This window comes from Mobula birostris, chromosome 1 (genome assembly GCF_030028105.1).
Source record: "Mobula birostris isolate sMobBir1 chromosome 1, sMobBir1.hap1, whole genome shotgun sequence".
NCBI classification, from domain to species: Eukaryota; Metazoa; Chordata; class Chondrichthyes; order Myliobatiformes; family Myliobatidae; genus Mobula; species Mobula birostris.
The window spans coordinates 168,016,774-168,029,481 of record NC_092370.1 but is presented as its reverse complement, the minus strand read 5'-3'; the positions used below and the strand labels follow the sequence as shown (position 1 = coordinate 168,029,481).

The 12,708-nt window shown below is 38.1% G+C and overlaps 1 protein-coding gene across 6 annotated transcripts in view; it reads left to right on the top strand.

Moving 5' to 3' along the window:
- Positions 1-12,708, top strand: part of pcnx1 (pecanex 1) — a 253,752-nt gene that overhangs the window by 149,911 nt on the left and 91,133 nt on the right. For 5 of the 6 annotated variants that reach the window (XM_072265724.1, XM_072265683.1, XM_072265714.1 and 2 more), the window contains 4 exons: positions 3,372-3,429; positions 4,564-4,778; positions 7,299-7,452; positions 7,544-7,576. In XM_072265724.1, the coding sequence (XP_072121825.1) occupies positions 3,372-3,429; positions 4,564-4,778; positions 7,299-7,452; positions 7,544-7,576 (460 nt within the window). The remainder of the gene's footprint in view (positions 1-3,371; positions 3,430-4,563; positions 4,779-7,298; positions 7,453-7,543; positions 7,577-12,708) is intronic. The other variant, XM_072265689.1, reaches the window with a different exon arrangement.

The window sequence follows — 12,708 nt, the reverse complement described above, 5'->3', positions numbered from 1 at the left end:
CCTGTTGAATCCCCTGATAATTTTAAATATCGCTCGATTTTATAAACTTTGTTGATAAAAACCAAGATTATATCATGTATTCCTAATTTTATAATGTTTTAGCCTTAGTAACATTCCAGTGGATCTGTGTTGTGTTTCCACCATAGCCAAATACTTTAGAAGTCCAGTACTTTTCTCCAGAAATGGGGCCTAAAATTAATCGCCATTCTCTTAGTGGGTCTGACTAAGTTTCTGTGAAATTGAGTTGCCAGTCCTTTACTTTTGTTTTGCAATTTTCTTAAAGGTTAACTTTTTTTCTAATCTTTGTCTAGTAATTTGTATACTTGGATACCTCTATCTATCACCACAGTTTTTAGTATTTCACTAATAAGGAGTGTTGTGAAAACAAAACGTTGCTGATGATATGGATCAGAAACAAAGCGGAAGTTCGAGCATCATCTGTGGAGGGAGAAAAAGTGTTTGTTTCAGGCTGATGGCTTTTCGTTTGAGTAAGAAGTTAAAGATAAAACTGGTATTAATTTGGAGAAAAAGTGGAGAGGATGTACAGAATAATCTGTCATGGATGAAGAGCAGGAAAGAAATAGTGATAAACAGATTCTGGAGAAATAGGCAAATAAGTATCCAAGGTCTCAGGCTTATTCTTCCTTCTTATCTAAAGTAGGGCTGTTGCATTGACCTCAACTCTGCCTTAGTCTGTTAGTATTCTTTTATAACCTCGTCTCTTTCCCTGATATGCTTTGTTTATTTCTAACTTAAAAGCGAGCTGAAAAATTGAGAAACTGCACTTACCACATCAAGTCAATTAAAAAACACTTTCTTTACCCCTACTTTGCCTCCTTTTATAGGGATTACTTTCACTCTGGGCCCAGTTCCCTCTTAGTAATGGTTCAGGGATAGACAGTACACAAAGAAAATTTTGTAGAGCAGTGGTGAATTTCTCAAACAACTTGATATATTCAGGCCTTTGTACAGTGTACACTGGGGAGCACTTCGAGGGAGCTCAAATATTAATCCAAAGAACTTGCAGTAATTTCATGTTACAATAATTACATGCCGATTTAATAATTTCACAATAATGCATCTGTAATCCACTTTTCTTTGTAGTTATACTGTATTTGTTTATCTCTGCCTGAAGTGATATTCCCCCCCCCCATATTCTAAGTTATGATCTTGTTTTACTACCATGACTCTGCCAATTGCAAGATGAGCTCTTCTTTACTAAGCCTACATTCCAACCTTCATTTGTTTATATCTGCTTCAGCTGGCTGTGCCTTGGCATCGTTCTAATTTTTAAACATGAGAAAGTCTGCAGATGCTGGAAATCGAAAGCAACACACACAAAATTCTGGAAGAACTCAGCAGGTCAGGCAGCATCTAAGGAAATGAATAGATAGTTGCAGTTTCCGGCTGAGACCATTCTTTAGGACAGAGAAGCGAGAGGGAAGATGATTTTCTAATTTTTATTTTGTGGAGGTACATCGCGGAATAGGCTCTTTGAGCCGTTCCGCCCACTCGATTTAACCCTAGCCTAATCACGGGACAATTTGCAATGAGTGATTAACCTATCAACCCATACATCTTCAGAATGTGGGAGAAAACCGGAGCACCTGGAGGAAACCCATGCAGTTAGTGGGAGAATGTAGAAACTCCTTACATGCAGCAGCAGGAATTAAAACTGGGTGGCTAGCATTGTACAGCGTTGTGTGTATCACTGCACCACTGTGCTGCCCCAAAGCAAACAAATTTGTACTGTATAGTGCCTATACTAACCATATTACAAATTTTCCCAAGTTTCTTATGATTCACAGAAATCCATCCTTCACTTCCCATCTCTTTATCAACTAATGACCGTCAATTAATGAATGATCCATGCTATGCACTTGACTTTAACTAATAATCTTCAACCTAACTCCATTTAATTACATTTACTGGTATTAATGGTCATCTTCAAAACTATATTTGAACTTGGAAAGTGTATGTTTTCCTAGTAATAAACGAATGGAAGAACTAAAGTTACAAGAGGAAATTTCTTTGGAGGAGGCAAGGGTATTCCTTTCCCCAAATTTATTTTAACCGTATATTAAGTCATGATTAATGTGCATTGTACAGTAACTATATTTGCCTTCATTTTCGAGGCAACAGTCTCTGATTTTAAAAAATCTTTCAGTCTCAGTCTTGAAAATTAGAAATAAGAACAATGAAACTAATCTTATTTGTTTTTAAGAGACATCAGAAGCTGAAGATGCTGTAATCTAGAGCTAGAAACAATCTGTTGGAGGAACTCTGCACATCTTTGGAGGGAAAGTAATTGTCTGTTTTGAGTCCAAACCCTGCATCAGTCCTGAAAACCTGACAATTTCTCCAGCAGATTGTTTGTTGTATTTGTTTTATTTTTAACCTCTGCTCTTTCCATCTTTATTTTGTACTTTTCTCACATTTAGGGTATAGTTTCTTGCTCTGGTGTGAACTGTTGGTAGAGTTCATAGCTAGAAAATGAATTGCTGAAGGTTATGAAACAATAGTTGATAGATTCATGGATTAAGGTCAGCTTTATTTTTATTATATTTTGGTGCATCTTTCCAGAAGATTTGCTGGATCGGGATCAGGAACAGAACATCTATCTGATATTCTTTCTGTTGCTATTCCAGGATGTCTCACAGCAAATGCAGTGGTGTCAATTACTGCTCTTTTTGAGAACATATGATGCATTTTAGGCTATGTTTAATCTAGAATCTTCTGAATCCTTTTTAAATTGTTTATTAATGTTGTTGATAATTTTCCCTTACATGAAAGGGGGGGGGGGGGTCATGCAGCTCCTCCGTTATTGTTCCTGTAATTTTGTAACTGAACTAACATGAATAATGGAGCAGGACAGATGTTTTTCTAGTTTTCCAATTGACTGTGAAATACTGGAGAAGTAACAGTAGCTTGTTAGAGTTGAAGATCTGGTAGATACTCAAGTTGAAACCACTTTGCCACCTGAACTTGATTGTAGTTTTAAATGTGTGGAAAGTGGATTGACGTTATGACTGGCATCATTTGAAGTAAGTGAAATTGGAAGGCTATTATGATGTTTCTAATAGTGCTATTACTCAATTGAAGTTTAAATTGTATTATTTATAGCTGGAAGGCTGTCTAGCATTTTAGTTGTAAACTGTTGACGTGGCACCATCTGAAGATTGACATCTTCCCCCTTTTATTTTTTGAGACTTAAGTTATTCATAATGTTGCTTATGATTTAAAAATGAAAAGTCAGCTGAGCTACTGAAATTTTCAAAATATAATTGACAATATCTTCAACCAGTTACAAAGCAAGTAAGATTTGTAATTTTCATCAACTAATGTTTCCTACCACTCTTTCTCCTTTGCAGGGACACAGATTCCCATCTGTCAAGTTCTACCTCAGTTAGATTTTATCCACATGATCTAGTAAGTATTGGATATAAAGCTGTGCATGCAAAAGTAGTTTGTTGTGGTGTATGTTTTAGAATCTGTTCAAAATGTCAGATTGTAGATATGCTGTAGAAAAAGGAAATGCTACAAAAATATTACAATCTGGTTGCCATAGTAGTAAAAAAAAAATGTAAATCTTGAGTTAGATCAGTCATGAGATATACTTGCATCTTTTTGTGTAGCATTCTCATTACATGAGCAAGGAAGTATATTAAAAAGGCTAAATTGGGCATTTGGATATCAAGTAGGTGGAGTCAGTCTACAAAACAGGTTTACATAAAGTAATGGGTATATATGTCAAAGATCTCAGCTACACATTGCATTTCTGGTTTTCTACTACCCACTATATAAAGGAATAAGACTAAATGACTTAAACAATAAACCTCTACTGGAACACAACTGTGTTAGATTGTACCTCTCACACTGTATAATTATACTTCCTGATTACTGTTAACAGACACGTTGTGTATCCTGATTAAGAGTAATCCCACTCTCTGAATCTAATATAAAACTATACTGCATTGGCAGGGACTCCTGGAAATGATTTGCAGCATAGAGGTTGTTAGACCAAAAATAACCTTTCACTTTAGGAAATGATCAAACAAAAAATTACAAGTGAAAATTTTCAGAGGAATTGCAGTTTTAAAAAAAATGCGGTTTAACATCCACTTCGCTTTGGAAATGTGTTCAGAATGAAATGTTAGTTGCTGGTACCTGTCAGTTTGGCTCTAAAGCAGGGGCTCCCACCCTTTTTATGCCAAGGACCCCTACCATTAACCGAGGGGTCTATGGACTCCAGATTGGGAATCTCAGCTCTAAATAATGTTTCCAATAATTAAATCGGCAAGCTTTCTTCAAATGAAAAATAAAGTGCAAATTTATACATTAGCATCAAGCATTAACCAGGCTGCTGGAGGAACTCAGTGGCCAGGTCATGTCCTCACATAAGTGTCCTGGTGCAGAGTCTCCACCTGAAATGTTGGCTATCCCCTTGCCTCCACAGATGCTGCCTGAGTTCCTACCACAGCTTGTTCTTTTTTTGCTCCATGTCTTAGCACCTTGTGTCTCCTTTACACATTAAAGCTAAGCTTTAACCTAACCCACTTACAGTTGTCTCTTCCACAGATTCGACTGAATAGGCTGTTAACAATTGATCCTGATCTCCTGGAACAGCAAGACACTGACCTTAGCCCAGATCTACAGGATCACCCACAACCACAGGAGGAGGCCCAGAAAATCAAGCACTACTACCGGTTCTGGCTTCTTCCCAAGATATGGATTGGTGTAAACTTTGACCGCCTGACCCTATTGGCTTTATTTGATAGGTATGAGATTTAACCATTCAAGGCACAGACATTTGTGCCTCTTTTATAGAGTAAAAAGTTGTCACATGGAATAATCCTTGATATTTTTTCCTCCATTTTTTTCAAATGGTATATAACTCTATAAGTGCTGACAAGTCACTGGTGTAATCACAATTCCCCCTGAAAGTTTAGATAGCAAATGCTTGCGGATCATTTATCTATAGAGTTGATCACAGTTCCTCAGAAATGTTCTCTTCTCATTACAAAACACAGGTGCTTTTTGCATTTAATGAAGAATGGAAGCACCGACTTGAATTTCAATGTCCAAAGCGAAAAGTCGCTGACTAGTATTTGAAAGTAGTCTGGTCAGTGCTCCATCTTGTATTGCCACACATTTTCCTGAAAGAGGCTTTATAACTCACTTGCTGACTTGTATTCCCGAGGTTATCTTTTTTTTAGGATGGGAAGGGTGGTCTTACTGGCCCAGGTATCCCTAAAGTTGAACAGTAAGGCCGTGAATGGTGGGTAATCCTCCAATGACATAAGTGAATAACATGGCTGGATACAAGTCCTCCCTCCATCTATTAAAGTTGACTGCAGCTGAATTCTCTTGACACTGGGAAGCATACAAATGGCCATCAACTGAAGCAACTCAGTAAAAAGTATTAATATTAAAAAGAAGCAAAATAAGCCACGAGCATTTGAACAGCTTTACCAGGAACCTTCTGTGTGTGACTGCTAATTATTTTAATAATACTGCATGTCCTAGTCCTGTTCCAAATTTTAATATAGTTTCAAAACAAGGCTTTTTAATGACGCAAAGATCCAAAAATTGAAGAATTGAAGGTCACAGGAAATGTTATTTTAATTTTTGTAGCAAAGCATTATGTTACTAAATAAATTGTTCTTAATCTGTTTAAAATAAATGTTGGAAAGAGATACCTGATGGACAAATGAGTATTCCCATTGTGTTATTTCAAGTTTGCAATCAAATGTTACTGGGAATCTCTCACTTTTCTGTAATTTAAAGGTCTACTTCTTGTTTATAGGATCCAATTTTATACCAACCATAAGTAAATAAATATTGGCTAACTGCTGGTTGCAGTGTTGCTTGCAAAATGACCATTTGCAGAACGCTTTGAATCAAAAATTACTGCTTTCTCGTTAACTTATTGATTTAGATGATGATGACTTTTCCTGTACCTCAGAGTTTGTTGTGCAGCAGGCAAAATGAAACTCTTAGGGATACTGCAGGGTAGCTGAAAGCTGGAATTAATATGCATATAAAGAATAAGGAGGGTCAAGGGTATTTACTTTTTTGTTTGCTGTAGCATCTATCTGTAAAAGTTTGTAACAGATGAAGCCTATTCATCCTTTATGAATGTAATACTTCCACAAAGATTGTGCGCAGATCATATTTGGATTTTTTTTTACTTTTAAGTTAGTTGAGATCCTTATTTTGTGCAATTAGCACAAAGTGTGTGATTGCATGATGGGTTACTTTTTGAGCAGACACCAGAAATGTAGTTTCTGTACTGCTTTTTTTATGATATGATACATTTTTAGCCAATACTTTAGTGACCACACATTCAGGAAGGCTGGAAAAGTAGCCTTCAGTAATTCAGACCATTAACACCTGGATATGGGTGGATATGTTGATGATTTTGGGCACCTCAACGTTGCTTTCGGGGTAGTTCTGATTTCATTTAAGTAATTGTTTGATTACATAACTCCTTGCAGTCATTCTTTTCTAGGTTCTATTCACATAGGATTGGTCTTGACCAGAGACCCACATGAACTAATCAAAAAACATAGATGTTATTCATTACCATGCTTTGAAGTTCATTTATTTCAGCCAGAGGTTGTAATCAACTGAATGATCAACATGGTGTCACCACTGTGATGATCTTGTCGTTCAGCCAGTTACTCCTTTTCCATTGTAAAATAAATTGTCCAGTTGCGAGTGAGAACAGATGGCCTGCTCTTTAGGAGCCTTGGGAACATTATATGAAGGAAAATGCACCCTAGTTTACTTACCTACCTCCAGGCGAATAAGCAAGGTAATCGTTGAGCACTGTTGATAAAATTCCAAATTATTTGATGAGATTCTCATTCAAGGTCCAACATCTACTCTTGTGATAAACCGGTTGTATTCCATGATGTACTGAGATTTTACAGCAGAGTAATAAAGTAAATAAAGAATATGCTACCTTCATCCTTTTTTATTTGGCAAATAAAGATATGTATTGCTGGTTGTAGTTTAATAGAAAATTGGATTGAACCCTGGAATTAAGTTCTCAAATTACATGTAGAATTTTCAGAATAAGGATCAAACCTAGCTTCATTAAAATAACTCGAAACAATTTGACTAAAAATTAATGTTGTGGAAGTGTTGTTGCATTTGGTTGTATATCTCTTGTTATGTTTCTTATTATGCACAGGTTGCAAACTGGCCAAGTGAAGTAGATCAGTTCCAATTTCTGTGCTCTACATTGATTACCACAATAATGTACTGAAATAGTATGTCTGATCTGTCCTTAGGAATCGTGAAATTATGGAGAATGTTTTGGCGATTGTTTTGGCAATTCTTGTTGCCTTCCTTGGATCAGTTTTATTAATAGATGGATTCTTTAAAGACATTTGGGTCTTCCAGTTTTGCCTGGTTATTGCCAGCTGTCAGTATTCACTTCTGAAGGTATATGTTATATTATTGTTGCAGAAAATTACATGACAAAATACCAACAAATTGCAAAATATATTATAATTTCTTCATTTCATTTTAATAGAGTGTGCAGCCTGATTCTTCCTCTCCAAGACATGTAAGTTTATCTGGTTTGTTCTTTAATAAACACCTGTTCGCTTTCTTTTTTCTGTTATTCCTTACCATTGATTTAATTTGATGTATGTCAGTGGGGAAACAATATTTCATTGCTATATATTGGTTATTTCTGCTTTTAGATAGGAAAAGCAGATAATCTTGTAGACGTATTTAAAACTATAGCTGTACTTTGCAATACAAAACTGAGCCATACTCAGTCACAGTTGTTTACAATTAGCTTATTTCTCTGAAATGTCTAGACGATCAATAGTTGTTTAAAATGAATGCAAACGTGTAAATACTTTATGTCCAGCTATTAAATCGTTTTGTTCTCCCTTGCCATTCTGAACATAGAGACTTAAATATTGATATTTTAGACCAGAACATGTTATTGAGAGCTTTCATAAATTAAAAGATTAAAAGGCATATTAATTTATATTTTTTAAATGGTAAGACACGAGGTTTGTTATTATCATAAGAAAATACTGATTAATATTCTGGTTTAAAAAAACTGGCTAGAATGCATTGTTTTAGGTTAAAATATGTAAAATATACAGATCTATATTTATAGATGTAAATATAAACAATATATAAAATATATTTCTATTACTTTTGTATGATTAAGGTTTTTTAAATGTGTTTTTATGGTGTTAAATTTCAACTGAAAGTATTAGTTTAAGCTCTGCCATTTGACTGGCTGGGTTTAAGCAATTCATTTGGTAAAGTACCCTATTTTTAGGGAAGATAGTCTAGAAATTACTGAAGTTGATGTCTTTTTAACTGTTTAATTCATAATTGGTTGACAAAAGGATGTTACCATTTAAGCAATTATGTCTGTGTGTTATTGGTGCTGTGTAGTTAAAAATTAGCAGAATAGAGATTCTAGAAGAGCTATGTTTTAATCATTTCCTCTTCACTTTTCCCTTAAAATGTATTATTTAATGGCTTAAAACATTGATTATTCATTACCGTCCATACCTGTTTTATGACTGAGTTCCTCCAGCAATTTTGTGTGTTGCTCAAGATTTCTACCAACTAGAATCTCTTGTGTTTACAATCTTCTGCGACCTGCTGTGCCCTCCCTCAGCTTGATGAATTGCCTTGAATCCTTTACTGTGAAGATCAAAGTCATTGGAATCTTCTAATGATCATCTGGGCTGTTGCTGATAACTATTTGAACTCTCAGTTTGCTGCTCACTCTATGTCAGAAAGCCACCTAAACCACAAACCCCAAACTCAGAGAGAGGACTTTTAGCCACTTTTCTCTCAACTTACATCAGCAGGCAGAAGAGACATGTTTGTAAGCTTTCCCAAAGTGGAGCCATTCATAGTCTATATTTGTGCATTGCATTCTCCTACAGGACTGCCTTGGGCATTCTTCAAACCGATCTTGTGTTGTTGGAGCACCCATTCATTCAACAGCAATGCTTTCCTCTAAATGGAAAAAAGAATATTGCTTGTATATCTGTTAGAAGTGGCTGCAGAGGTTTAACCCCACTTGTAAAATGTTGGCAGTTGACAACTTTCACTTAGGGGAAGTTATATTCTGACTAATGTTTGTTCCAGTGACAATGTTACACAGAGAAACCACCAACAATTCCCTCTGTGAAACTTGCAATTGAAGATCTCAATCTTTAGGTGACATTTATAAACAGCAGTAGGGTGATCACCATCCTGTTTTTTGCTGATTCCTTTTTCTTCTTGTTATTTTAAGATACCATGTTACAGTGCTTCTAAATTCATTGAGGTCAAAAACTGAATAACTAAAAACTGCTGCTGTTGTAGTTTTATGAATAATGTAATATTTGATTTTCAATGCTTTGGATTCTCTCACTAGAAGCTGAAGACAAGTAAACTGAAGGATTGAAATAAACTTAGTGCCACTTGCCTTTAATTCAGATGTATTTGTTTCTCGGAATGCTCTTTGAATTGAGCATCTAATCTGAGCTGACACTTCAATGCTTTGCCAATGACATCAGCAGAGTGGATATGATGTTTTAGCTGCTGTGAGACATTAAGCTGTCATTCCAATGAAAAGGAAGATCCTGAAGAAGGATTTTGGCCCATAACATTGACTGTTTATTCATTTTCATAGCTACTGCCTGACCTGCGAAGTTCCTCCAACATTTTGTGTGTGTTGCTTTAAACAACTTGTACAGCATTGAGTGGTCAATTGAAAATTTCACGGATACTTTAAATTTATGAGGCCAGATAAATCTTTAGATCTCTAAATGTGATACCACAGTGTCTTAGGGCACCGCTATTTCTTTAGCTGAGTACTAATAAAATATTCTCTCCAGTCATTGAGATATTTTCAGTTACATAGCTGATATTATTTTACTAAACTAAATGCAGAAATTCTTGCAGAAATGCAGTGAATCTTGACCTGTATAATTCGCTAAATGTTATAATTATTTCCAGTGAGTCATCTGAGCAGGAAAAAAATTAAAAACCACAGCTTTAGTTGAAGTTAGTTACCCTTGTGTTGATGTAATCATTTCCCAGAAACAAATTGCCTAGAGAGCTGTCTTATCACTAGATAGAATCATGCAGAGGCAGGTATGATGATTTTTGCCATCAGACTCTAATAATAACTCTAATTAACTTAGGAGTAGGTAATGGAGGCAGCAGTTAGGGCAGTCGAGTGCTCCGTTTGCAGTATGTGGGAAGTCAGGGATAACACAATTGTCCCTGATGACTACATCTGTAAAAGGTGCATCCAGCTGCAGTTCCTGACAAACCAAGTTATGGAACTGGAGCTGGATGAACTTTGGGTCATTCGTGAGGCAGAGGCAGAAATAAACAGGAGTTACAGGGAGATAGTCTCCCCTAAAAGTCAGGAGGTTGGTAGCTGGGTGACTGTCAGGAGAGGGAAGGGGAATAGACAAAATGAGCAGAGCACCCCTGTGGCTGTTCCCATCAGCAATAAGTGTACCGTTTTGGATACTGTTGGTGGGGACGACCTACCAGGGACAAGTTGTAGTGGTTGTGTCTCTGGGACCGAGACTGGACCTTCAGCTCAGAAGGGAAAGAGGGGAAAGAGGAGAGTGGTAGTGATAGGGGATTTGATAGTTAGGGGGACGGATAAAGGTTCTGTGGAAGAGATCGAGAATCCCGAATGGTCTGTTGCCTCCCTGGTGCCAGGGTCCCCGATATCTCAGATCGAGTTCTCAGTATTAAGAGGGAGGGTGAGCAGCCAGATGTCGTGGTCTGCGTAGGGACCAATGACGTGGGTAGGAAGGAGGAGGTCCTGCAAAGAGAATTTAGGGAGTTAGGTGCAAAGTTGAAGGACAGGACCTCCAGGTCTGCAATCACAGGATTGCTACCCGTGCCACGTGCTAGTGAGGCTAGAAACAGGAAGATAATGCAGCTAAATATGTGGCTAAGGAGTTGGTGCAGGAGGGAGGGCTTCATGTTTCTGGACAATTGGGCTTTGTTCCAGGGAAGGTGGGACCTGTTCTGATGGGACAGTTTACGCCTGAACTGGAGGGGGAACTAACATCCTTGCAGGAAGGTTTGCTAGTGCTGCTCCGGGGGGTTTAAACGAGATTTGTTGGGGGAGGGAAACCAGAGTGTTAGAGCAGATAGTGAGGTGGAGGAGGATAAAGGTCATGCGAGAACTGCAGGTATAGTGCATGGAGTAAAGCCAGATCAAACATATAAAGAGGCTTTGTGTAAGGAGAAGCAGCATATAGGGTGTAAAGGTAGGAAGGTAGAAGGGCTAAGGTGCGTGTACTTCAATGCAAGAAGCATCAGGAACAAAGGTGTTGAACTGGGAGCTTGGATACATACATGAAATTATGATGTAGTGGCCATTACAAAAACTTGGCTGGCACCAGGACAGGAATGGATTCTCAGTATTCGTGGATTTCAGTGCCTTAAAAGGGATAGAGAGGGGGGAAAAGGAGAGGAGGGGGGAGAAAGGGGAAGAGGGGTGGCATTACTGGCCACGGATACCATTACAGTTACAGAAAGGGTGGGTAATGTCTCAGGATCCTCTTTTGAGTCAGTATGGGTAGAAGTCAGGAATAGGAAGGGAGCATTTACTCTTTTGGAAGTACTCTATAGGCCCCCTGGTAGCAGCAGAAATACCGAGGAGCAGATTGGGAGGCAGATTTTGGAAAGGTGCAAAAATAACAGAGTTGTTATCATGGGTGACTTTAATTTCCCTAATGATTGGCACCTGATTAGTTCCGATGGTTTAGACGGGGCAGAGTTTATTAAGTGTGTCCAGGACGGATTCCTGTCACAGTATGTTGACAGGCCGACTAGGGTGAATGCCATACTAGATCTAGTATTAGGTAACGAACCGGGTCAGGTCACAGATCTCTCAGTGGGCGAGCTTCTGGGGGACAGTGACCACCGCTCCCTGGCCTTTATAATGGAAAAGGATAGAATCAGAGAGGACAGGAAAAATTTTAATTGGGGAAGGGCAAATTATGAGGCTATAAGGCTAGAACCTGTGGGTGTGAATCGGGATGATGTTTTTGCAGGGAAATGTACTATGGACATGTGGTCAATGTTTAGGGATCTCTTGCAGGATGTTAGGGATAAATTTGTCCCGGTGAGGAAGATAAAGAATGGTAGGGTGAAGGAACCATGAGTGACAAGTGAGGTGAAGAATCTAGTCAGATGGAAGAAGGCAGCATACGTGAGGTTTAGGAAGTAAGGATCAGATGAGTCTGTTGAGGAATATATGGTAGCAAGAAAGGAGCTTAAGAAGGGCCTGAGGAGAGCAAGAAGGGGACATGAGAAGGCCTTGTTGAGTAGGGTAAAGGAAAACCCCAAGGCATTCTTCCTGTATGTGAAGAACAAAAGGTTGACAGGAGTGAAGATAGGACCGATTAGAGATAAAGGTGGGAAGATGTGCCTGGAGGCTGTGGAAGTGAGCGAGGTCCTCAATGAATACTTCTCTTTGGTATTCACCAGTGAGAGGGAACTTGATGGTGGTGAGGACAATATGAGTGAGATTGATGTTCTGGAGCATGTTGATATTAAGGGAGAAGAGGTGTTGCAGTTGTTAAAATACATTAGGATGGATAAGTCCCCGGGGCCTGAATGAATATTCCCCAGGCTGCTCCACGAGGCGAGGGAAGAGATTGCTGAGCCTCTGGCTAAGATCTTTATGTCCTC